At 43.9% G+C, this 27,735-nt stretch overlaps 1 protein-coding gene across 1 annotated transcript; it reads right to left on the reverse strand.

The window, feature by feature from the left end:
* Nucleotides 1-1,715: 1,715 nt before the first annotated feature.
* RIPK2 (receptor interacting serine/threonine kinase 2) lies at nt 1,716-27,735 on the reverse strand. Its single transcript, XM_083747814.1, has 11 exons — nt 25,979-27,735; nt 15,316-15,469; nt 14,322-14,477; nt 12,912-13,069; nt 11,583-11,632; nt 10,732-10,893; nt 7,072-7,157; nt 6,807-6,902; nt 5,550-5,631; nt 3,241-3,417; nt 1,716-2,322 (listed from the first exon to the last, which is right to left on the reverse strand). Exons 1-11 carry the CDS (start codon nt 26,197-26,199, stop codon nt 1,976-1,978), a joined length of 1,689 nt encoding a protein of 562 aa, XP_083603940.1. The 5' UTR covers nt 26,200-27,735; the 3' UTR covers nt 1,716-1,975.

Raw genomic sequence — 27,735 nt, forward strand, 5'->3', positions numbered from 1 at the left:
GGTTCTATCAATGCTATTATACATTTAAAGCAGTATCATATCACTTTTAGAAGTCATGGCTGAGTGTTGTTAGATGACTCCCCCGTGCAGAACTACAATTCCCAGAATTCCCTGGGAAGAGGGAAGGGATTGCCAGTTAGACCACTCAAGAGAACAGTAAATGTACAGTATGTACAGCTGTCCTATGACACATTCTTTCCACAAAGAGCATGGTCAGTGAGCAACAGGAAGATGGGTTTTTCTCTGCTCTGCTGTTTAAAGGAGTTGCCTTCTTCTTTCAGTGGAAAACAGCCTCATAACTGTGAAATAATTCTCTTGAACCAACCAGAAGCTGCGGTAAGAATGTTTCTTAACAGTGATTATACTCCTGCTCCATCATCCATGCGTCAGTTAAGGCTCACCCACACCTGCTTACCCCATGAAAACCCACACTTCACTTCTGAATTGGAGCAAACATCTACCAGGTTTTCTCTGGATTGCTGTTTTAAAGAGCAGGTTTTTTGGGGGAAAGTGGTGGAACAAAGGCAAAACTGCTTAGACTCATGCCTAGAAAACGTGGGACAAGCAGAAGGAAGTGTGGAAAAGATCTTACTCATAAATTGTAATCCAATTTGAAATGCTTGGTTGTTAATGTTTGTATTACAGTGTTGGCTTTTATTTTTTTTACTGCTTTGATGAAGCATTTGTGTTGGAGGCTGGATAGTTACAACGCGCCTATGTTTCTCAGCAAGAACATTTAGCAAGCTATGATTCACTAACGTCTTTTAACTGAAGTCAGTGGGGCGTTGAGTACCTCCGGAAAAAGAAAACACAGTGGATTTCCCCAAGAAATAAGGAAGAAGTAAGCCTAGAATAAACACAAGTCACTTCCACAGTGTTTTAATTTTTCTTTTTTTAGATTTATGGTTTTCAAAGGATGCACTGATCAACCCTGGGGTTTATTTATTGTTATTGTTTGAGGTTTTTCTTAAACCCCATCCTCCCCAGAGCAGTATGTAAAATATATAAATTCAAATGTCTCTCCATCCATCCATCCATCCACCCACAATCACAATAAAACCATCAAACTCAAACAGCCATCACAACATAAAATGGTAAATGGCAGCAACTAGCGGTCAAAGCAGTCCTCAGATTATGGACCAAAGGCTTGAATCTTATTGGCATTTTAAAAGGCAGGGAGACAACCAAATTTCCCCAAAGGTAAATTCCATGCACACGATAGAGAAGGCCCATAGAGAAGGCCCAACCACCACTGCCCCTTTCACCAGTGTCATCAAGTATTTGGGGCCCTAGCCATTTACAGCCCCAAACCTTTCTTGAAAACTTACCACATTTTTCAAGGGAAAGATCATTCTCAGTACACAAGCTTGTCTACGGTTCCTGATGTTTTCCTACATTACACAGCTGCAGCAGTGGATGTTCTCCAGGGAGAGTGCTCATGCTTATGGGATGTGGCCCAAGGTCTCTGAAAACTGACCAGGAGCCTCAGAATATGCCCTATAATCTCCCACAATGCACAGCAGCAGTAGAGCAGTTAGGGTGTAAGTCCCTCAGCAGACGAGTCAAGGCAGAAAGGCTTTGCCCTTCATTAAGAGGGCTTGAAAACAACTTTTTTAGATCAATTCTGCCAACTTACGAAATTAGTAATCTTGTTCTTCTTTCACAAAGGTAGTTTTGACAGATGAGAGAACGTGTATAAAGATAGTAAAGCTCTGTGCACTTTCCCCATTTTTTTTTAATATTTATGTATTTTTATAGATCCACAAAATACAGAAGTCTCCACTGAGATGCAGTGTAAAAGCAGTTTTTAGAACTTAAAAAAACAACAAGGGTGTCATGTAATACTTTCACTTGCCAGGCTTCCCCCTGATCCACCCACTCCAAACTTCAGTCTAGAGTCACATAGCAGTGACATTTCAGAAACAGGAATCCCAACTTTTAGGGAAACACTGGAAGGTCTTTATACGGATGTTTATCAATTCAAAGATGTGGACCTGCAGGGAGCAGATATATTTGGATAAGGCTGAAGTCCCAGCTGTTTGTTGTCTTTCAGTTTTTGCACTATGACTCGAGCAACGTCCTCTCCTTGGCTGTCAGTCGTATCGAGCAGCTGCCTGACTTTTGAGGTCCTTGTAGGTTTTGTGCTGATAAGTTCATAATCCTCTTTCATGATTAAATCCCTTGAAAGGAGGGCATCCAAGGACTGGTTAAGGCAAGCCTCCGTCATCTGGTTGACAATGTCTTCTCTTCTGGTTTGGATCCATTGGTGAGCCACAGTTTCATCTTGCTGCTCCTGCTGCTGCAGAGTCTGCAGCATAAAATCTAACAAAGGGCAGAGGGGAGAAAGATGTCAAAGGTGTGAACGCATACGAAGAGCATCAAAATGCAGCAGAACTATTTGAGAGAAGAAGAAGAAGAAGAAGAGTTTGGATTTGATATCCCGCTTTATCACTACCCTAAGGAGTCTCCAAGCGGCTAACATTCTCCTTTCCCTTCCTCCCCCACAACACACACTCTGTGAGGTGAGTGAGGCTGAGAGACTTCAGAGAAGTGTGACTGGCCCAAGGTCACCCAGCAGCTGCATGTGGAGGAGCAGGGACACGAACCCGGTTCCCCAGATTATGAGTCCACTGCTCTTAACCACTACATCACGCTGGCTCTCCGAGAATTGCCTGCATTTCAAAACACCAGAATTATCTATCTGTGTCATTTCAACAGTGCCAAATCAACAAAAAACTCTAAGCAGCTTGCATAAAGCAGTGCAAAATATTCATAATAAAAAATACCCCAAATCTGAAAACCAAGTACAGTCGTACCTTGGAAGTCGAATGGAATCCATTCCAGAAGTCCGTTCGACTTCCAAAACATTCAGAAACCAAAGCACGGCTTCTGATTGGTTGTAGGAAGCTCCTCCAGCCAATCAGAAGCCCCGTCAGACACTCTGCTTCCAAAAATAGTTCGCAAACCGGAGCCAGTTTGCGGCTTTCGGAAGCCAAAACGTTTGAGAACTAAGCTGTTTGAAAACTAAGGTACTACTGTAGACATAAAATTTATCAAAATATGAAAACCTCCAGCATTAAACCAAACCAAATATGGTTAATAAAGCTGCATATCTGGGTAGGCCTGCCTAAATCTTAAGCAGGATCTGATAATGAGAGTGCAAAGGAGTCCTATGTTTATAATTAGTATAAAGTGATAAAGTGAGATGGAGACAAGGAAAACTAAGGTTCCACTTTGTACCTGAGTTACTTCTTGGTGGCTGACGTGGGTATGGCGTGGAATTTGAGGAATCAGAACTATTTGTGGTGGACGAGCACGAGTTTTGCTGAGATGCGTAAGATGGAATAGTCGATGGCAGCGAGCGATTTTGATTCAAGCTAATCAACGAGTGAGGTTCATCCAAAGAGTCATATTTACCTGTAATGAAGACAGAGTCGTTTGTATGTTTTTTTCAATTTTGAATTCGAATCACATCAAAAACAAAGCCAGAAGTCACTTTGCATGCTTAATCCTGCATCCAGCGTTCTGCAGCCCAGATAGGAGAGCTATTTCACATCCGGCAAGCAATGCAGATGTGTACATGGGTAGACGAGTCTAAAATGCCTGGGACCACACATTTTCATGGCCCTTCTAGCAGCTATGGTGGCTCATTTACCAGAATTTATATTTTGCTCTAGGAGGCTTACTTTGGTCAGAATCGAGTATACACCTCTAGAGTTAAAGCCAAATGTATTACTATCAGCCACCATAGCCACTAGAGGGCCATGGAAATTTGTGTCCTGGGCTTTTTAGACCCGTCTACCCTTGTACTAGGGATGCAGGTGACACTGTGGGTTAAACCATAGAGCTAGGGCCTGCCGATCAGAAGGTTGGCAGTTTGAATCCGACGGAGTGAGCTCCTGTTGCTCGGTCTCTGCTCCTGTCAACCTAGCAGTTCGAAAGCCGGTCAAAGTGCAAGTACATAAATAGCTACCGCTCTGGCTGGAAGGTAAACGGCGCTTCCGTGCACTGCTCTGGTTCACCAGAAGTGGCTTAGTCATGCTGGCCACATGACCTGGAAGCTGTACGCTGGCTCCCTCGGCCAATAAAGCGAGATGAGTGCCGCAACCCCAGAGTCGGCCACGACTGGACCTAATGGTCAGTGTAGATGCGCCCCTTTGCTTTGACCACGGTCCACAAACGTGAGGCCGCAGCCCATAAATGGAGAAGCTTGCCAGGGCTGGCCGAAGGCATGGTGCTGCTCCAAGTTGCAGGGCTGAACAATTAGAGAGATGTGGCTCTGAATTCCTTTTATGTCTCGCAGGAGGCTGATTCTAGGATTGTTTGCTGTAGCTGTGCAAGATCTGGAATCTGCATCCCATGAGCCTTTGCAACACTGAGGGAGTTTGGGGAGGGACACATGCTATATCACTGGTACCTCAATAAATAGTGCAGGGGTGAGCAAGGTTTATCTTACCTGGGCCCGATTGTTCCCACAGAGATCTCTCTGTGGGCTAGATCAGATGCGATTTCTGGTGCCACAGAGACAAGTCCCCATGCCGCACTGCGCTGATTTAGCATAGTGCGCAAGTGGGTAGCTCGTGGGCCAGTCAAACGACCTCTGCGGGCTGCTTCCAGTGCATGGGCCTTAGGTTGCTGACCCCTGAAATAGTGTGGTCTGAAGTTTCGTGTGGCTGGGCTGACTCCAATCTTTTTCACTCAGTGCAATATGATGACAATGTAATGTAGCAGCTAGAATGAACACCCAGTCAGCTTGTCCAGATGTGAACAGTCAGGACAAACCTGTTGTAGCTTCATGGCCCCCAAGCTTTCCTTCATATTTCTACTACTTCTTCAACCAATTAGTATTCTGCATATCCCTTAACGAAGCAGATGGAGGCTGCATTCAGGAAGCACTTTAACTTTGCTTTTCTGACATTTCCTTTATCTGATAATCTCTGCATTATATGTAATCTGTCACATGACATTAATGCCACTTCTGGAAATTTTGCAAAAGTTTAGCAACTTGTTTCCATGTTGCTTTGAGAAAAAAATTGTCCGCAACCCTGTTAGCATGGAAAATAATGGGATTTGGGGGGTAATGTTAATCCCCACAGTTTCATGCCATGTGATGAGATTCATTCTTCACTGTTGTGGGTGAATCATGGGAAAGGGATGTTTGTCAAAAGCATGTATGGCCATGAAGGGTGGCAATCCCCATATGGGACAGCTGCATATCCCTGTACTGTTAGGGGTTGGACTAGATGGTCCTCAGGTTCCCTTCCAATTCTGTGACATGTCAAAAGATGTCCACTGTTGTGTCATGCCACACCCACTGGTGTAAATGAAACTCTGTATGGCATCGCAGTATATTGTCCAAAAGGTAACACAATATAAAATGAACATTAGAAACCAGAACAGCATTATAACCCAGAAAACTAACATGATAATCCTCATGTCTGATTGCACCCTTGTTGTCTGTTGTCCCAGAATGTCGGACAAGAAGCAATAGGTGGAAATTTCAGAGAAACATATTTTATATAAAGTTGGGCTAGGTCAAGAGGGCTTACCTTCCGAGAGGAGATTGCACTGTTTCGATGCATCCCGGACAGTGTTTCGTGAAAGGTAGCTATCACATTGCGATGAAGAGTCCTGCAATGATCACAACATATGGAGCAAACATTTGATAATGGTATTTACATTGCATTCCTCCCATGCAAAATCTCCCACCTGAAGCCCTATGAAGGGATTATTACTATCCCATTTTAATACACAGACCATAAACACAACTTGATGTATACCTAGAGGGTGGTATTCAACTGCATTTTAATCAGAGCGGACCCACTGAAATTAATGAACCTGAGGTAGTCCTGTTCATTAACTTCAGTGGGTCTACCCTGAGTAGGACAATCAATGGATATAAATCATTATTATTAAGTCCTGTTCCTTAATTTCAAAGTGTAAAACTTTGTCGAATACTGCTCAGAGTTCCCTATTGTCTCCCAGGTAGATGTAGACCAGAGTTGGGCCTGCTTTGAGTTGAGCCACAATACTGTATGTATAATGTGCCTTCAAACCATGCCCTTGCAGGTGGAGGGGGGGGACTGGGTCTGGCTGGCTCCTTCCTTATCACCTCCCCCTACCCTGTGAGCTATGTTTCACAGGTAGGTGAAGGACATTTTACCCCATGTTGGTTGTCAGAGCTTGCAAGGATCTATGCAAGGACCTACATCAGCCAAATGCACAACCATATTTGGGCCAGATGTGTCTTTACATGTCCCACAGCTGATATGTCAGGTGTAGCGCAGGTGGGCATGGCTTAGCCAAACAGCCTCACAGGCTAAATGGCTTCCTCATCAGAGACCCGCTTGCTACAGATGTTTGCACCACAAAGTCAGTCTACTTCAGGGGTCAGCAAGCTTACCAAACAATGGGCCGGTCCATGCTCCGTCCGTCGGAGGGTGCACCTGGGTTGGAAGAGCGCCCGTGCGCATGTGCACAGGCGCCATCAACCTGGAAGTTGGTCCCCACACCGACTTCCCGCGGTGAGCCGGCGGCAGGGGTCACCATGGGGTGGATAGACGAGCCCCATGGGCTACTACCGGCCCATGGGCCTTAGGTTGCAGACCCCTGGTGTACTTAGTGCAGCCATGCCCTTCACTCAACACAGGAGCAAAGAAGGCCCACAAAATAGAGCTAATGCACAAAAGGAAAATGATTTAACACATGCAAAGTGCTTTACAGTATATTACATGGTCCCTTCCAATGCTACAATTCTCTGCGTTACAGAAATACTAAGTCAATAATAAAAGAAAAGGTTGCTTTACCTCTTGTGTACTGGGATTTAAAGGTATATTTAGAGATATTGATTCACCATCGGGCTTCTTGCTAGGCATATGAACACATCGCCACTCGTATTCAGCCTGAAAGAGACATTAGGAGGCTTGTATCAGTCACCTTTGGAAGTGTGAAAAGAGGATACATTCTAGGTATACAATTTCAAGCTTCAGTAACACGGCCATCCTGTTTCTTTGCGTGGACAAATAACCTTCACTTTATGTATTTTCACTTTGGGTTACAACGTAGACTTACTTTGGCTTTTTTTAACTGTATCACTGCTTGAAGCATAGGTATCTCATCAAAGGTTCTCAGCACGGGCTCAAGCTCTATTAAGCACCCTAAGCAAGAAAAGAGGAAAGAAACCATATTCAGTCCTATACTATTAGCTCTTATAACAGTAAATTACTGACCTTCTGAAATCACATTTATGGGGGGAGAAAGTGACTTAAGGGCACACACCATAAAACACACTGTAAGGATGCCAACCCCAACCCCCTGCAGAAGCAAATTGCAGGCTTAAAAATCCCAGCGCACACACAGATCTGGGATATTCAACAGCCATGCATCAAGAAGGGTTACTAACAGATTTATTTATATAGGCAGGCCATCGGCATGTAAAAGTCGCAGCTTTCAGGTCTCCTGCAACTGGGAAGACCAGGATGTCAGTGTTACCTTGGCTTTCTGTTTGCACTGCTCTTTGGGTCGGGAAATACCCAGATTTCTATGGATAAATTTATTTTTTGATATGGACTGGAATGAAATACCGTATTTTTCACTCTATAGGACACACCCGACCATAGGACACACCTTGTTTTAGAGGGGGAGAACAAGAAAAAAAAAATCTCCTCCTCTCTGCTCAGCGCCCCTTCAGCGAAGCGGCAGGAGAAATGGAGCCCCTTCCATTTCTCCTCCCGCTTTGCTGAAGGGGCGCTGCGCAGCTCTCCCTCTCTGCTGAAGCCAGGAGAGTCTTGCTCTACCGGCTTTAGCAAAAGGATCCCGAAGCCTTCGGAGCGCAGCGCAAGTTCCCGCTGCGCTCCACAGGCTTCAGGCGGCTATCCCTGAAGCCTGTAGAGTGAGAGGGGTCGGTGCGCACCTTCCCCTCTAGCTCTCCAGGCTTCAGCGAAAGCAGCACGAAGCCTCTGGAGCGTGGAGGGAGTGCTCCCTCTGCACTTCGGAGGCTTCGCGTTGCTATCACTGAAGCCAAGGAGTCTGCACTTGCTCCATAGGACACACACACATTTCCCCATACTTTTTGTAGGGGAAAAAGTGCGTCCTATAGAGCGAAAAATATGGTAAACAACAGACCCGAGAATATAGTCCTTTGAAATATTATTAGTTAACTAAGAGAGGGGCAGGGGGGAATTCAAAGCAAGCAGGACTCTTTGCATCCAGTGATGCACTGCAAGCTATTTGCTTTCAACGTTGTGTCTACATTCCACACAAAATGCTTTCTGCTCTAACAACCTTTTACGACTTAGCATTAAAGAAGCACAAACTCAGCCATGATGATGTACTCCCTTCCTCCTCGTGCAGCTAGCCAAGCCCTAGCAAATAGCAGGGAGGCTGGGAATGCTCAAGTGGCCACACAAAGATCAACAGGATTTCTGCCACTACAGCTGGAGTAAATCTACCTCAAGGCACTGATTTCAAGATCCCTGATCTAGAAGGTGGCAGCTAGTAACTGGCCAGCCTCCTGTTATTTTTTACCAGGGCCTCATTCAAACCATACATTTAATGCACTCTTATACCACTTTAACCATCATGACTTCCTCCAAAGAATTCCCTCCCACAACTACAGTTCCCAGAGTTCCCTGGGAAGAGGGCTTGACTGAAGAGAAAGGTGGGAAAACAGTAGGCTCTCCATAAAGATAACTGGCAAAAAGGCATCCAAAAGGATCAAACAAACTCTGGAATTATGAAGTCAGAGCTTCATTTATGGTACAGCTGCATATCTGGAAAAACAAACTGTCAGAGAACAGTCTGCAAATGACTCAAGGCAAGACCACATTATTCACGAAATTTAACTTTCTGACTTTTCCCCTGATTATTGCAAAATGAAGGGAAGTAGGAGAATCTGGTTATTTCAACATCTGACAAAGCTTTTGCTAGCAGCTGCAGATAAGGTTTTTTTAAAAAATGGGGGAAAGCAAAAAATTTAAAGATGGTTCTTGGCAAGATAAAAAAGTGTATAGCCCAGTTAAATCTTACAGGCAGAAAACTAAAAAATAAAACAGAAGGGGCAGTCACCTGAAAGCTCCTACAGTGAGAAATCTGAAAAATTAGCTTATTCACTCTGGGCAGCTTACAACACATATAAAAACATAAGAAAACATCAAATATTAAAAACCTCCTGATACAGGTCTTCCTTCTGATGTCTTCTAAAAGTTGTATCATTATTTATCTCCCTGACATCTGATGGGAGGGCATTCCATAGGGATAAAAACAATTCTATCCTAGGCCTATAGATGTAGGGAATCTTACAGAATTCTTCTTCCTTCACCTTTTCTGTTTTTTATTTAACTGGTGTCTTTTCCACTTCACTTAGCAGTTGGCTAAATTTCCCATCAGAAACATGGGGATAACAGTAATATCTTCATTGAGGTGGTGGTAACAACAACAACTTTATTAATTTAACTAGTGCTTAATGCCAAAATAGTCTTCTAAGTGGTGTGCAAAGAATCTGCAATAAATTAATTTGTCAAAAAATAATAATAAATAAAATAAAATCTGACCTGCAATTCTAAGAAAGTAAATGAAAATAGGTCTACCTGGTAGTCAGGCATTCACATAACTCATGCAAATCATACACCGTAATTGTAATAGATGCAAATTTGGGTGGCAGGGTCACAGACACTTGGCATGCTTCCAGAACTGTTTGTGCTGTATAAACACCATACATTTAGATAACCCAAAGAATCCCAGGAACTGTATATTTACTTTTTCCAGAGCTACAATTCCCAGCACCTTAACAAACTACAGTTCTCAGCAGTGTTAGAAATTCCGTGGGTGTCAGGTTCATTTTGCTTCTGGTGCAGGTCCATGTGTGGAGATTTCTGGGTGCCATGCTGGCATCAGACATCTCCACCCAGCCAGTTTTGAAACCTCTACCTTAGTCCACAGTTAAAACCATTTCCATTTCCACTGTGTGTGTTTCTCCTTCTCGCATACTGGAACAAGTGAATGGTAAGAGCAAGCTACAGTCAAGCAAAGTGAGATCATAGAATCATAGAACTGTAAAAAGGTAAAGGACCCTTCGATGGTTAATTCCAGTCAAAGGCAAATATGGGGTTGCGGCGCTCATCTCGCTTTCAGGCCGAGGGAGCCGGTGTTTGTCAACAGACAGCATTCCGGGTCACATGGCCAGCATGACTAAACCACTTCTGGTGCACGGAGGACTGTGACAGAAGCCAGAGCGCACGGAAATGCTGTTTACCTTCCCACCACAGCAGTACCTATTTATCTACTTGCACTGGTGTGCTTTTGAACTGCTAGGTTGGCAGAAGCTGGGACACAGCAACGGGAGTTCAGCCCGTTGTGTGGATGGGTTTATATTGATCCCAAGTGGCATCTAATCCACCCCCCCGGCAAATAGACATTCTGCTGTGCCGACCGTAACCAAGGTTTAAGGTGCCATTTGGTGCCTAGCTTATATGTCCAACTTTCTAACACTGGTTCTCTGGATTCTTTGGGGGAAGCCATGTGTTTTAAATGCATGATGAGTACACAGTCTAAATTGAGCAATCTCCTAATCACACAGCCGGCACACAGCTTCCACTCACTGCCAAGAGGGGCTTATGTGGAGGGCAATAGTTATGCTTCAATGAAATTAACAGAGATTATGCAGCAGCAGGAGAGTTTAGTGCCTGCCGCCTGCCAAGCTCCCTACCCTGCTATGCAAAAGGTGAAGCTCACTTGAGAAAGAAGGCCTTTCATCTGGATTTTGCCCCCAGCCGGATTCCATTAACGACAGCATCAAGGCTCGGTGAGGAATGTCTAGCGGAAGATACTCATCCCCAGTGTCTGGACGTTTTCCTTGCGACACGCTATACATAATCTGCAAGGGGTTTATAACATCTGTCAAAAGTAGATATTGCGCACTTATTAGAAATATGTGTACTTCTCACATCGTGGCAAAACAACAACAACACACACATCCTGTGAACACAGAGACAATGTTGACCCTCTTAAATTATAAGATATTGCTACCAATCCTCCCTTCCTTTCCAAGTCTTCACAGTATCATTTATTTAACCAAAGTGGAAAAACAAAGTCATTACAAGACTTTGTACAGTGGTACCTCGGGTTAAGTACTTAATCTGTTCCGGAGGTCCGTTCTTAACCTGAAACTGTTCTTAACCTGAAGCACCACTTTAGCTAATGGGGCCTCCCACTGCTGCCGTGCCGCCAGTGCCAGATTTCTGTTCTTATTCGGAAGCAAAGTTCTTAACCTGAAGCACTATTTCTGGGTTAGCAGAGTGTGTAACCTGAAGAGTATGTAACCTGAAGCGTATGTAACCTGAGGTACCATTGTACATTACATTACAAGAAAGAACGGTCATTACAAAAAGCGGTAATAATTAGGGTTGTATCTAATGCTATTCAGAGAAGACCCATGACTACATTAGGTTCAATGGGCCTCCGCTGAGTAGGGCAAGCACTGCATTATTTCAAGGGGCAAGTTCCTTCTGATTGCTGCATGTTAAACCCAATCTTGCCGATTCTAAACAGAAGTTATGCAATGAAACTAAAGAAAGTAGTCTGACCTTCAAATGGCTGCTTTCTTGACAGCACTTCCCACATAATAATGGCATAGCTGTTCAAAAGTAAAAAAAGTAAAAAGTAAAACATAAATGTAAATCAGTCCGGGACAAAATATATTCCGCCCCCTGGTAGGCTTCCAAATGTAGTAACTGAGGGGACCAGGCTACAAGGGGACTCCTGAAGGCAGTTGGAGAACACAAGCATTATAATGTTTGATGTATTATGGTATTTTAATATTTTGTTGGAAGCCGCCCAGAGTGGCTGGGGAAGCCCAGCCAGATGGCCAGATGGGTGGGTTATAAATAATAAATTATTATTATTACTATTACCATTATTATTATTATTATTATTATTATTATTATTATGGAATAAGCACTCAGTGGCTGTTGCCCTCCACAGCTGCAACCTGAGGTGTGCCTTTCTGCATATATGTGCAACTCAAGGGTGAATCCTGTGCAAATGTACGTACAAAAGAAAGTGGGAAGAGCTAATTCAGACATGCATGCTTGGTAGCCTCACTCACACAAACCTACATGACTGGATGCTACAGCCATCTGCTAAGAAACATGCATGTGTGAACTCATCCTTCCAGGGACTCTGCAGCCATTCTAAACATTTGGTGCAGTCCTGCCACCGGAAATCCGTTGGTAACACTGCACATTGAATGGGTGAGATGCAAAACTATTATTTATTAAATTTGTTGACACCCATTCATCTATAAAAATATTTGTATACCACTGTGTCATGCTGGCTTAAACCTTCAGAAATGAGTCTAATGTAATTTCAGATACAATTGCAACCCTGAAGTAGTAGGAGGTTTCAAATTTTGCCATGTCTAGGGTGTTAATTTTGGCAAATGTGAGGGTCATAATAATATATTTTTTGGGTGTGAGGAATTTTTGTGACTGGAAAACATTTCGCTTGGTAAATTTACAATTGATGAAGATGCACATAAACTGCTTTCAGAAATCCAAAGAATGTTAATTTTACCTTCTAACTAATCCTAACTAATAATAATAATGATAATAATAAAAAAATGAATAATAATATTAATATATAGTATAACTGCAAAGTACTTGGCAATCATTTCTATGCAGTTTTACACACATTTTATTTACCAACCAAAACTGGATGATATCAATTTAACCAAAATATCTTTTGAATTCCAAAGTCATGTTACAACCTTTTAGCACCTCTCATTTTTGAATTCGAAAGCTGAAAAATTCAACACACCCTATGATACACCCAATACGCCCAAACATGCAAGGGTTTTTAAAGAACATAAACAACAGTGTGCATCTTTTCTTAACTCTGTAATAAAATATAAATACCTGTATATATCATGCTTTATAGTTGCACGTGTTTTCTGACTGAAATCATAATCTTCAGGTGGCATGTAGATAATAGTCCCTCCCTCAGGCATTGATTTCTCACCGCGTGACAGTGACATAGATACCATGCGCCACTTTGACAAACCAAAATCTGCAATCTGGAAGGAGAGAAACAGGAACTCGGGACAATCCACAAATATAGAACCCAGTGTGCCTGTCGGATACACTGGGGTGGATGCCAATCAGGTATGGGGAACCTCTGCCCCCGCCAGGTGTTGCCGAACTACAACTGAACTACAACTATGGTGTTCCATTTACCATAAACATTCTAAAAAAATCTTACTCAGCAAATGGTGCAACACCCTTGCATGACCACCCAAATCCTTACACAGCTTTATTACTTCACTTTTCAAGGATATATTTAGTGCACGAGTCGCAAGACTGAACTCCACCCACTAACGTCCAAACCAACACAATGGAAACCGTTCTTTTTTCCCCTTAAGAAAACATAGTTGCATTATAGATTGCCGCTTAATGAATAGCCGGACCAAATAAGCCTCCCAAATTCTTAAGCCACTAAAAGCAAATGTTTCTTGAGGCAATTTTGTGACCACAGTTCATTTTTTTAATGACAAACCCCCTCCAAAAAAACAAGTTTCTAATCACGAGTGACAAGTATTGGTTCATAAGCATTTAGGCACTGTCTGGTGAAGTCTCAGGCTTTTAGGGTTCAGCAATACCTTATAGTGATGAGAGAGAAAGAGTCATTCTTCATATCTTTGTGCAGCCTTAAATTTGTAATTTTGAGTAATCTCCTTCTCTACAAAATCTCACCCTCAACTGTTCAGCTGCTCCCTATGTACTGCAGAGTAGGTGTGGCAAAAAGCAGATTATGATCTACAGGTAGATCTCTAAGTGATTTGTGGTACATCAAGAATTCCTGACGCCCAACCATTTCACAACACCAACAACAGACAACACACAGAGACACTACTGAAATGAAGAAAGCTAGGGGAACCAAGAATGGATTTGTGTGTGGAAGAACTGTGAGCTCAGTTCAGTTCTGGTATTCTTCACAAATCTCTGTGCTCAGCAGCTGTTCAGAGGGATCCTGCTCTTTAATTCTAAGGCTGTGTACATACCGTACACTGAAAACACACGACCTCCCAAAGAATCCTGGAAATTGTAGCTGCTAAGGGTGCTGTGAATTGTAGTTCTGGGAGAGGTAAACTACAACTCCCAGATTTCTCTGGGAGAAGCCATATGCTTTAAGTGTATGGTGTGAACTCAGCCTTAGTGTCTTCTGCACAGGGCTCCATTTGACAGATCTTGTGAAATACAAAATAGAGCCCCAAAATCCAAAATGTGCCCTCCCTTGCACAGGTCCTAGAGAGAGAAACATGCTCATACCTTAACATGAAAGTCACTGTCAAGCAAAATATTATGCGTCTTCAAATCATGATGCAAGAGAGGAGGACTCATGTTGTGAAGGTAATTTACTCCCAAGGCAATTTCATAAAGAATGCGAAACCTCAATGACCAAGCAATGTCAGGATATACATTTTTCTATTTGAGAGAGAGAGAGAGAGAATGATGAAACACAAATTTAGGAGTAAGGCCACACAGTTAAAATGATTCCGTATCACAAAACTAAAGTGACACTGAAAGGGGAAATAACTCATAACTTAAAAGTGATAAAAACAACAAAAGAACCAGAAAAATGTTATGCAATGTGGTGGCCGTTTCTTCACTATGCAAATGAACTGGTCGTAAGGAAAAACTCTCCGAAGCATCTTTGCCGATGTGGCTATCCTGAACAGTATGGCTTGAGCTATATTCTATCTGTGATGGTTGTCCTGGGACATTAAATACTGGATAATATGTATGGAATAAGAAACATCATTCATGTCAATATGCAACCCTAATACCTGATATAGGAGGATGCTATGTTATGTATCTGTTATTATGCATTTTAATAAACCTCAATAAAATTATTTAAAAACTTACTTCAAACTACAAAATGCTCCTTTAAACCACAGATTCAATAGCCCTTTGGAGCAGGGCTGGGGAACCTGTTACCCTTCACATTTAGCTTGGCTCCAGCTCACCCCTGACCAGTGGCCAGGCTGACTGGGACTGATAAGAGTTGGTTTCCTGCAACACCTGGAGGGTGATAGGTTAGCCCACATTTTCAAGGGGGGAGTGGGACCTCCTGCCCACAACAAGTTTCATCTGAGAGCAGGCCCTCCTTTCAGACTAACGCTATATGTGTTTGACCAGCAGAAAGGGTCTTACGCCCTACTCAGGTGTTCAGAGAGTTGGGTTCAACTGAAGAGCATCGTCTCTTTAATTCCCCCACTCCCTTAGGAAAAAAAAAAGCAAGCCGTGGGCTCAGTATACTTACACTGTGTAAAAGTTGGTTCAGTGACCCACTTGGCATATATTCCGTCACAATGCCCAGAAATTCAGGTTCATTGCAAATCCCCAGAATTGGCAGAATGTAACTGAACCTCGCCTGGTGTAAAATTTCAGCTTCTTTCAGGAGATTGTCTCTCTCGCTGCAGGGACAGGAAGAGAAGGACAAACCAGTTTTACCGCATTTGAAGCTTGAAATATGCAGCTGTAGGTTAAAGCTCCAGAAGGAGTTCATTCAAGCAGTGTGCTGAAAACCACACACTGTGAGAGGGAAGTAACGGCTGGGGGAAAACAGTAAATTAATACTAATAAAAATGCATTAACTGCCTTTCTCTACGAAATCACATTCAAGGTGATCTGCAATCAATGAAGTTGAACAAATATCAAGGGCGCCTCCAGCAACCCAGTTATTGAGTATGTGTCCTAATCTGCTTGCACAAAACTCACACGGGTTAGATTATATACAGACTTAATGGTGCACCAGTGGCGTGTGGTGAAATTTTTCATAGGGCTTTGAAAAGGAGGAACTAGGCCTCTGACAAAATGCTCAAGCATTCTGGCAGATGTTTGGCTTAGTGCTACATCCAAACCACCTCTCTAGTTGCAGAGACTAGAAGTGGGTTGCACAGAAGTGGGTAGGACTTGTCTTGCTACTGGACTGGCATTTTAGGGATTTGAAATACAGCAAATGAAAGCAATTTATCTTGTTAAATCACTTTTGAGACTTTTTCTTTTGTATAAAGTGTCTGACAAACAGAAGAAGAAGAAGAAGAGGGAAAGGATTGCCCACAAATACAGCGAGATCTAGTCTTCTTCTTCACCTTTTGGCATCCTTGAGAGGTTTGCATTGAGCAGAGTTAAGGGTTAAAGGGAAAGGGGAAAAGAAAACAGAAAACACAGCACTGAGTAATTCTTTCCAGCACTGCCCAGTCCTGCAAGAATGAGGTAGTGAAAATCCCCTAAGCCACCCATTAACCAAAAGCCACACTGCAGATTCACTTGACTAAAAGCACACTTTTCAATTGCACCTCCCCGGCTAAACCTACAAATTTATATTTAGCTAAATTAACAAAGCTAGCTAAATTTCAGATTTCCATGCACCTTCCTTCCTTCACAGAATTTAAGGCAGAGTAAGTGTGGTGACCCTCAGGAGGGCAGTCTCCTATCCAGCCACTGACCAGCCCCAGACCTCGACCTCATGTGCCTTCAAGAAGAACTATTTTAAAGAAAAGCCAGGCAGAACATTTTCATGAACAAGTTGTGGTACATTCCCCACTACTAGTGAATATTTGCTGTTCGAGTTCCAGCCAGTCAGCCAAGCTCCCCTTCAGAATACTATAAGGGCCTCAAGCAGGAAATTCCTCTCTTCCACTCCCCACTCCCCAATTTCTGTTTTACTTTCCAATTCAACACTCATTATTTCACAGCTTCTGGAGCCCACTAAACATGTTTTTTGGGGTGGGACGTTGTTCTCTTTTGATTTAAATAGTGGGTTGTTGTTTTTTAAAAAAACTTTTCCACACCTGAGGATGCACCTGGGCATTCAGATGCTTCCCTCTTATTTATCAGTTGCCCCCTTGGGCTCCAATCCTATTGCCACAGGGGTACTGAACTGGCTATTATTAGAGAGAAATAATCACTTCCTCTTCTGATTTAGGTTGGCCTAAAAAAATAATAATTATGCTCAGTGCTTCTCATAAGTCAGTGTTTCTCGAGCTTGGGTCCCCAGCTGTCGTTGGACTCATTTTTGAGAAACAGTGTCATTAAGTGCATGAAATTATTTCTAGGAATTACCTAACTCTTACAACAATGCTGCAATGCAGGCTATGATTGTCATCATACCACACATAGCACATTCAGTAGAAATAAATGACTTATTCAAAGCTGCCCATTGTGTTTGTGGGCAAGCTTAGCTTTCAAGTGAGCCCTTAGCAACATCACCCATGTTGGAATGGCTTCTCTACGTGCTGCATTAATTGCATTGTTTGCAATTAATAGTTTTTTTTTTTAAATTTCCAGCGGGACTGCAGTGTGTGTGTGTGTGGGGGGGTAGTTTAACCATTTCTTCACCATTTATAATCCCTCTATAATTGCTAACTGTGTGGGGTGATGGGAGGAGGAGGCAATTTCTATTGCAGTAATTCCTGGAGGGGAAAGGGTTAAACTTCACACATTGTGCTCTTGATAGAAACTGTCCTGCTCCTAAGATGAAAAGAAATAAAAAAATAAAACTTCTGATGTGGTTGCAAGGCACACAATTACTATGATATGTAATTAGACCCATTAGTAATTACAATGTACTTTCTGCTTACTAGGATGCTGCAGGGAAACGTGTAATTGACTTGCACATCCACTGTTCACATTTCAACACCATGTCTGAAGAAGGATTAGTGCTTCCTTGAAGGACAGTCAATTAGCTGCACCCATATCAAGTGGAACTGAAAGACTACTCACACATCACACTGTAATGGCAGTGTGCCTTTATGGCAAAAGAGCCAGTGTGGTGTAGTGGTTAAGAGCGGTAGACTCGTAACCTGGTGAACTGGGTTCACTTCCCCGCTCCTCCACATGCAGCTGCTGGGTGACTTTGGGCTAGTCACACTTCTCTGAAGTCTCTCAGCCCCACTCACCCCACAGAGTGTTTGTTGTGGGGGAGGAAGGGAAAGGAGAATGTTAGCCGCTTTGAGACTCCTTAGGGTAGTGATAAAGTGGGATATCAAATCCAAACTCTCTCTCTCTCTCACTGAAAGGGAAATGTCCCAAGGTCCCCTCCAACACGTTACAGAAGTTCCCCATACCTTATAGAGCAAATTTATGGGATGTGTAGGAAAAAGAGAGGACACGAAAGCGCCACTGTGCAGCTAAAACCCCTTGCACTTGCAGACTTGTTCAGTAGGATACTGCCAGGGGTGGACTTCGGTACTATGAGCCAGCCCAAAATTTGGCACCCCCAAATGGATTTTCTCAGTTGTTAACCTTCTCAATTTTGTGCCCCCCTCGGTTCAGCACCCTATGCACTGCCCTAAATCCAGTGCCCTTAGTTTTTCAGGAATTTCTTCAGACTTGACCTAACTTTCACAGTTGCCGCTTTCACTGTGTTGTTAGTTTTTATATTGTTTTTTCAAAGCATTCATTACTTGAGAAGCTCAACTTACACTGCCAGAGCACCCTCCCCTGCAGCTATGGTAACAGTGATCAATAAATGCTGAAAATTCAGAAACCAGACGGACCTAATATTCGGAATTGTGCTATACCATTCTTCCTTCATTGAGCTACCTTAAAGCACAAACAGCCACTCCTTCTCCATCACACACACCTGCAAATATTCCCTGCTTTCCTTCCACTGCTTGGCAACCACTAGCAAGTACATCTTTGTAGCATTTGGCTCCATTCCCATTCAAAGAAAAAGAATATAACATGCTTTATGGCAAAAGGTCACAATAGAGTTGTCAGGATAAACAATCAGCCTATCATCCTCTGGGTGAATTATTTACTCAGAGTGAATTTAGATGGAAAATATTTGATTTAGATCAAGTTTCTCCCTGGTCAGCAGAGGCTGGTCTACTGGGGCAATTAAAATAATAATAATTCCCACCAAAATCTCAAAGCCACACACTCTTTCCTGTCCCACATACATTTTATACTTTTATCTGAACTCAAGACAACCTCTGCAAACATTTCTTGGATAATTATATTTGCTTACTGAGATTTTAAAAAATTGACCTGAAAGAAAACAATATACGCAGATGTTTAAATGTAATAGGTACAAAAAACCCCAAACATTGGCATACAATATCCAAAATCTATACAGGCTGAGTCTTGCCCCTTCTAAATACCTGAAGCACCTTTTGGCAAACAAATCCCCTCCGTAGAATTATCTGATTGGGTAGAGGAGGTTGTGCATTTCCATCTTTATTCACATAGATTAAAAAAGAAGTCCAAATATGTCAATTTTTTCCTTGTTAGAAATTCTTCCAATCCTCCAGTTTTGATAAGCTAAATGTTCCAAAGACCCACAGCCCAAATTTTGGCCAACCAACCTTTCATAGAGAATCCTGTGGTTTCCCAATGACCTGCTAATCCAAGACGCATGGCTGCTGATAAGAGAGCTACCCATTCTAACTGAGATCCAGCAGAATTTCGCACTGTCAATTGTGCTAAGGACAGGTCAGGAGGGAGAATTTGGCCTGTGGTGTTATCTCATATATTTCCTAAAGAACGATGCATACTAAGGGGCATAACTAAGTACAAGACACTCATACTATCAATAGGGGTATCTCATATATTCCATTAAGATCAATGAGTTCTACCTAGTTTGTCTAACTACACAGAACATTCATGCTGTACGGGAGTGGATAATTTTTTCTAAAGTTCCTGCCTGGTAAATTTCTGCTCCTCTTCCTTTATGGAAGGGCTGGAGATGCTGGACTCCAGTGCCCACCATTCCCAGCCAGTATGGCTAATCTGAAGGACCATAGTTTCCTCATCCCTCCTGTCCCAACTTCTCCAGTTTTGTATGCTGCAACCCAGAACCACAGGCTCACTAGCAATCCAAAATCTTAGCTCACTCTCTTGGCTGGCCTAGAGACAGATGTCTTTACCTGCTGGATTGCCAGACTGTGGCCATCTTCTCAAGACTGTAACAAGAACAATAAAACACATTGTGCAGATAAAATACAACAGATAGAATTCTACAGGATGTGTTGTTAGTGTGTGAAGACAGGCAAGATCCAAGGATCCCCAGGCATGCACCTCTAGATGGTGGAGTTGTCAGGAAACATCTTGGTGCCCAGGCATCTTCACTTCATCACAAGTGGCCAATATACACCTGGAGCCCAGTAAGTTTTGAATGGTGCTCAGTCACACTATACTTTAAGATAAATTTTATATCACTTCAACAGAACAATGGTTTCAAACCAAGGATCCTGGGAACTACAGCTTGCTAAGAGTTCTGGGAATTCTTGGGACACTTTTATCCCCCTCGTAGAAATACAATTCCCAGAGTTTCCTGGGAAGAGGGATTGATTTTTGAACCAGTTTAAATCTGCACTGTGAGTGTGTCCTTGGTTATACACAATATAAACCCATCCACACCACGGGCTGAACTCCCGTTGCTCTGTCCCAGTTTCTGCCAACCTAGCAGTTTGAAAGCATGCCAGTGTAAGTAGATAAATAGGTACCACTGCAGTGGGAAGGTAAATGGCATTTCCCTGTGCTCTGGCACTTGTCATGGTGTTCTGATGTGCCAGAAGTGGTTTAGTCATGCTGGCCACATGACCTGGAAAACTGTCTGTGGATAAACGCCAGCTCCCTCAGCCTGAAAGCAAGATGAGCGCCGCAACACCATAGGCGCCTTTGACTGGACTTAACCGTCCAGGGATCCTTTCCCTTTCCCTTTTTTTAGACCCAGTGAAATCAGTGGTCCTTAGTTAGTCATGCCCCTTAATTTCAATGGACCTACTCTGTGTAGGAGTCACTTTGGATGCAACCTTTTGCATCAGTTTCAGTGTTGAGGTAAACAGCGCCTAATCCCAGTCATTCCCCATTATCCATGCTGCCACCTCAGCGAAAGCACAGTCTTGAAAGGCATGTGCACATTCGCCACACCCAGTTGTGCTATCAGTTATGTTGCCAGTTCACGCTTCAGGACAGTCCCCTGTCACTCATAGGACCTAACTAGGCCCCTGGGATGGTACAAGGGATCTATACATTTGTTAAATCTATATACCGCCCTTCAACCAAAGATCACAAGGTGGGGGTTACAACATTTGCTATCTCCTCAAGAGCTTAATAGCAACTCTCAAGCGAATACCAATAAGCCATGCTCAACAGAGTTGTATCACAGCAAGGAGTGGCAGCCAACTGACTAGAAAGAGTTACCAAACGCTGTTCTTTGCCAGTGGCTAGAGGAGACCATTTGTGAATCACTAGTGCTGGAACCATATTGCCCAACATAATTTGTGTTCTTTATATCGGGCCACCTATGTACACCAGGGTTCAAATCTCTGCTCAGCTGTGAGGATAAAATGGGGAGGAGCAGAACCAGGCATGCCACTATGAGCTCCTAGGGGGAAAGGGTGGGAGATAAATGTAATGAACAAATAAAATAAAACCTGCAGCCCCCTGCTTGGAGGTCATTTGCGAGGCAGTTCTGGACATCAGGAGAAAAGGTGATGCCTTTAATGGAGCAGGAGAGATTTGGATGGCGTATTCTGACAGTGATACAGAAATCTGGGCCATAACTATGTTGTCCGAGAGAAGGACAGGGCAACCTCTTCTCATTATTGCATAAGAAGAATTCCTTCCTCCTTGCAGTTAAGGAAGGTGTGGGTCATAGAAGCCAGAAGTGAATTTACAAATGCAGTCAAATTAGACACTTCCCCAAAGTAGGGTTTTAATTTCACCATGTGTTTTGCAGAAGTCCTAAAGGCCCTGGTCTGCGGTTTCTAAGGAGTATGCACAACACAGTATATGATAACAATTTAAGAAATACTCCATCTAGATGGCGACCGGACGTCTTGCAATAGGGAGGGTACAATTTTTTTGCACCTGATATTAATAGAGCTACAACACTGAACTGATTACCAAAGAAAATGTACTAAAAACATGCCCAGGATTATTCAGTATATATCCTCTCCAGAAATATTACCCCTACACGCAAATTCAAAAACTATGTTTATCATATCATAGCTCAATCAAAATGTCTTTAATCAGACTGTAGTTTGCTTAGATCTAAAAAGGCAAGCGCCTGATAATTCAGAGTATTCATTTCATCCTCATATGACTCCAGCTACCCATAATCTAGATTAATTTAAAAAGAATATTAAATACTCTGCACCTCAAAAGCATAAATACAGTAGGTACATATTTGATTTATTGTCACATACTGTATTTATTTTTTATTACATTGATATCCCATCTTTTCTCCAAGGAGCTCAACGTGGCATATGTTGTTTTTCCCCATCGCCATTTTATCTTCACTACAACCCTATAAAGTAGGTTAGGTCAAGAGACAGTGAATGACCAAAGGTCACCACAGCGAGATTTATGGCTCAGCGGGGATCTGAACCCTGGTCTCCAAAGATCTAGGCTAAGGTCACATTTGCATGATGCATTCAACACACATGGCTTCCCCCATAGAATCCTGGGTAGTTTCATTTACCTCTCAAACAGCTACCATTATTTGCATCCTTAAAATACAGTTCTCAGAATTCTATGGGGAAGCCATGTGGCTTAAATGTATGGTGGAGATATGATCAAACACTCTAATCACTACATCACAGTGAAATGTGTGTGACTGACTAGGCACATTAAGCTGAACTGACTCATCAGAGGTGAGTCAGGTAGGAACCATTTAATTAGATGAGTGTTGTTCTGCGGTTTCTCACAGTCATCAAGGAGGGTCAATTAATATACAGCGTACTTTTGTACATACCTTCTCCACAAAAACTAAAGATAGCTTCTATTAAATTACCATCCCATCCAGGATCAGATATTTAGATTCCCCCTAGTTTATTAGTAGTCATTAAATGTATTAGTTGCCCCATGCCAAAGTCTCCAGGTGACTTATAATAAAATTTATTTAAAACGTCCAATATAAGCAGTGCAGAGAATGCAATAACTTTAGCAAAGCAACCATAGCAAAAGAACCAGATAAACAATAATATTCCCACCTCAAGCCCAAACAGACTTAACAACTACAGCGGTACCTCAGTTTACGAACTTAATCCATTCCGGAAATCCGCTCTTAAACCGAAACCATTCTTAAACCAAGGCACGCTTTCCCTAATGAGACCTCCTGCTTCTGGTGCCCTTCTACCATTCAGATTCCATTCCTAGACTGTGGTAAAGTTCACAAACCGGGACACTACTTCCAGTTTTGTGGAGTTCATAAACCGAATCATTCGTAAACAGGACTGTTCGTAAACTGAGATACCACTGTACTTGCTTCAAGTTTTTTTCAAAAACGCCTTATAGGTAATCCAAACAATGTTAATAGTCTACAAAAAAATAAAGAATTGCTAGATTGCTGGGGGCTGGCAGAGGAGGAATTGCAATTACTGCATTTCTATGCTGGGTATTCAGAAGGGATGGGGGAAACCCCATCTCTTCTTTGCTAGCCCACTCACTTGAGGGCATGCAATTCTCTGCCACCTGTGGACCCTAGGCTAGTGCTTCAAGCTCCTGGCAGTGGCCATGCAGTCAGGAATCATGTCCACAACCCTTGCGCTTGTATTGGCCAGGGCTGCTGGTGGCATGCATGTGGAGAAGCAGTGGGTGGGGAAACAAGTCTTTGAGGAACCAGCAGGCTGGCATATCAGAGAGGATCAGGTCAGTGCTGTTGCTGTCACGTGGGTCAGCAAGGGAATCCCAGAGTTGCTTAACCACCTAGTCCCACACAATAGTGAATAAGCTGGTTTTCAGCGCCTTAGCAATGACAGTGCTAGTCAATAAAGCCTTGGATTAATTTTGTTCAATCTGACTGCAGTTAAACAACATCTAGCTAGGACATTTTCTTTGAGATTCATGTGCAAGGTGAAGCAGGGAGCATTCCTCCAGAACCATGCCTGGTGAAATGGGGGAAGGAAAGGGGCATGAGATATAGGAAGCCCCCTACTGTATAAAGGTAAAACTCACATATTACCCTGCCCACTCTTTGCTGCTGGTTCCTCCCACCATTTGCATGTGGCCCTTTGAGGGTGGCCCAAAAGGAAATATGAACCTCAGTCTCAAAAACGTTTACCACCCCTGGCCTAGACTAATCAGTCCCTTGAGGGAAGATTTTGTACACAGGGCTACCAAGCTGTAAAAAACAGCTATCATCAGAACAGATTCCAGTTCCAAAAGGCCCAAAGCAACGCTAATACAGCTGCAATTCAAACCTGCTTACCTGTGAGTAGGCACCAGTGGACTCAGTGGGACTTACTTCTAAGCAGACATGGATAAGAAGGTTGAGTACTCAGAATAGAGTGCCTGCTTAAGTATGCATTGTAGGCCCGCCTTAAGTAGGTTTGCTCAGAAATAGGCCCATTGAGTTCAGTGGGATCCATCTTCAGAAGTGTTTGAAACTCCCATTGTTCTAGGTGCATTTTGCGACAAGGGATTTCATTAGCGCAAGCAGTTACTGAGTTCTGGGCACAGAATTGAGCCTAAGATTTCAGATTAAAACTGCAGAGTGGAGGGAAAGGAGGACCTTTTTCTGCCTCCCCACTCTCTGAAGACTGGAGAAGAGACCCTCTTAAGAATATCAGGGGGTGGGTGGATGGGCAGGTCAAAGACTAGACCAGGGATGTCCAACAGGTAGATTGTGATCTACTAGTATATTGCAGGGTGTCCGTGGGATCGCTGGATCCTCCCCCCACCCAAAAAAAAAAAGCTCAACAACTTAACAATTTTGGCTCCCTTAACAAAGCTCAACAACCTAGGTAGATTACTGCCAGCTTTTTTACAGTGGGAGTAGATCTCAGTCCCTTGAAAGTTGGACATGCCTGGACTAGACCATGTGAAAAATGAACATGACATTTTAGCTTCAGTTCATTCATTTTCAGCTTTGTATGCTTGTTATAAAAAAGGGTGCCTAGACATTCCGTTGTTGCTCCCATAACTTAGGTTTAAGGTGCCATTTAGCTCCTAGCTTTCATATCTCAATTTCTAACACTGATTTTCAGGTAAGTGTGTTTAGGGTTAGAGTCCAATCCTCTATGTATTCCCAGAATGAAGTTTTGCTGGCTTCAATAGGACACCCGTTCAAGTTGCAAACATATAGGTGTAGACTTGGGTGAAGAACAAGGATGTCTGAGTAAACAGAGAGAGAACTGCTTTGGGTGTTGCCCAATGTAGACTTCTAATCTCTTCTAAATAAAGAGCTTTTGGGAGAAGGGGCAGAGAGGAACCACTGCAATCTCTGAACACAGTGTTTAAAATCCAATCTAAAATAAAAACAAGAAGACTAACCACAGGAAGCTGCCTTTATACTGTCAGGCACATAGGTCCATTCAGCTCAATATTGTCCAGATTGACTGGCAGGTCCCCCCCCCCCCTCAGTGTTTCAGCCAAGGGTCTTTCCCAGCCTTGCCTAGTAATTAAAACTGGGACCTTCTGCATGCTATGGCTCTTCCAAACAGAGGAAGCCCTGCAGATCTTTTCATCCTGGCCAGAAACAATAGATACTGTATTGACAAGGCTTGCAGCAGGAAGAGGGGGTGTGGTTCTTTAAATCAAAGGAGTGAGGCAAGGGCTAAGGGCAAAATAGTTGACAATACCCTGGTCCCAGCAGAGAATGCCAATTCTGAGTAATGGCTTACACTCAGTATTGACTTGGACTGGAGAATCTTGGGGCCAAATCCCAGTGTAGCCATTATTTCAAACCACTGTCCTGAGAATAAAAGGGAGAGGGGAGGACCATGTTTTCCACCCTTTGAAGAAAGGAGGAGATGCTAGGAACATATGAACCTGCCTTATCCAAAGGCTGACCAAAATCCCATCTAGGTCAGTATAGCCCACACTGACAGGCAGTGGCTCTCTTGCAGGAAATGCCAGGGTTTGAACCAGGGACCTTTTACATCGGATAAAAGAATATTAAAGTTTCTCGATTTCACAGCTGCAGATGGGGTTGAGGCAACCAAACCACCCCACCCACCCGCAACCGTTACCTCTCTAGCAGGGGTCCCTGCAGGCACTTGACAGCCACTGGGATCCGCCAGTCTGCGTGGCGCGCGGAGGACACCGTGCCATACGCGCCGCGGCTGATGAAGCGCAAGTCCGGGAGCTTGTTGGAGGAGATCGTGGGGAGCGTGTAGCTGATGTCGCAGGACGCGCAGCTGCCGTCGCTCCCGCCGCCGCCGTGCGTCCTCATGCCGGCGTCAGCAGCCATCAAGTCAGGCCGGCTCTGGCCTGTGCCAAATGCGCGCTCGCCAATCCCCGGGGCCGCCCAGGAGCCGCGGAGCCTCTTCAACAACAGTAGCCAAAGTGGGCCAAACGCGCGCCGCGTCTCCAAGAAAGCAGAATGTCCTCTCTGGAACCCAGAGCCTCTAACATCCACCGAGATTTCCACAAGTTCTTCTGCGCCGGGCTGCACAATTTCTCCGCCTCACATCCTGCTGTCCAAGCGGCCCTGACTCACCCGTTTCTCTCTAGAGAGAGCGCCGGTATCTCCACGTACCCGCGGCGAGCCTGCCAAATTCTACAGCTCGCACCCGTCCCTGCGCTTTAACGCCCAGTTGTCACCCTTGCCAAATTCTCTCGCCATCGCACCCAAACTCCGCTCACCTTTGCTCTTTGCCCCACATTCACAACCATCAGCCTGGCCTCTTCAAACCCCACCTCCCGATGCAAAGAAAAGTTTCCGCTGGACGCGTCTCTCCTGCGCTTCCCTTCCCCTCGAACAAAAGTTCAGACAGTCGTAAAAAGTTCCAGATCCCTTCCTTTCCCGATCTTTCGTCTCAAAGGGCTTAAGATCCAAAGCAACGTTGCAACTTTTTGGGGTGTGTGTATAAACCTTTTTTTTTTTCAGATCTCCAGATGCACTGACGATAATCCCCTGGTACAAGGAAGCCACATCAGATGTGTTGCTGCTTCTCCCATCTTGGGAATCCTCCAATCTGCCTATGAGGGCGGAGGAATTCAAGGCGAAGAGCAGAGCAAAAATAAAACACGAGTGGGACCACGGTCCGTTCTCCGGCTGCACCAACCACGCGTCAATGGCGACTGGAGAGCCCCGCCTCGACGCGCGCAACAACAACCTCCTCGCCCAGCCTTTCCAGAAGAGAGCGAGGGAGGAGGCGAAGGCTCCGGGCCAAAGACTCCGCCCACCCAAACTGGGAAAACAACAGCCTCGCCATCCGGAAAGTCTGGCTCGTCCTGTGATGTGAGTTCAACGTTGCGTGCGGCCACGCGGGGAGAAGGTGAACATCCCACTCGCCGTGCCTCCCTTGGCGCTGTTTGAAACCGAGAGCCGGGCGCCTCCACGCCGCAGCGCCAGGACGCACTGCTGCTCCCCCTTACCTCGTTCAAAATAACTCCTATTTTTCTCTGTTGTCGAGCACCGATTCTGGGGAGAACTCACGAGCGCGCTTCCAATCCACTCACTTTTTGGCCACTCCTTGCAGGCTGCGATCCCATCCCACGCGCGCTTTCAAAGAGTAAGCGTAACACAGTCGGTGTGGCTGAAGTAGCTTAGTTGGGAGATCGTTCAACTGGAAGATTCAAAGGTCCCTGGTTCCATCCCGGGTTTCGGCAACAATAACTTTCATTTCGGGGTTGGGCTAGACGACTCTCGGGTATATTTTCCAGCTCCAGAGTTCTATTATTCATCCGAGTCGCTCCACCTGCAAATTAGTTCCCTGAGGATGGTAAGAGTTTCCACAGGGCAATCCTACGCGTGTTTACTCGGAAGTAAGAGTCACGTTTG

This window comes from Podarcis gaigeae (assembly GCF_964106915.1).
Source record: "Podarcis gaigeae genome assembly, chromosome: 7".
In the NCBI taxonomy this organism is placed as follows: domain Eukaryota; kingdom Metazoa; phylum Chordata; class Lepidosauria; order Squamata; family Lacertidae; genus Podarcis; species Podarcis gaigeae.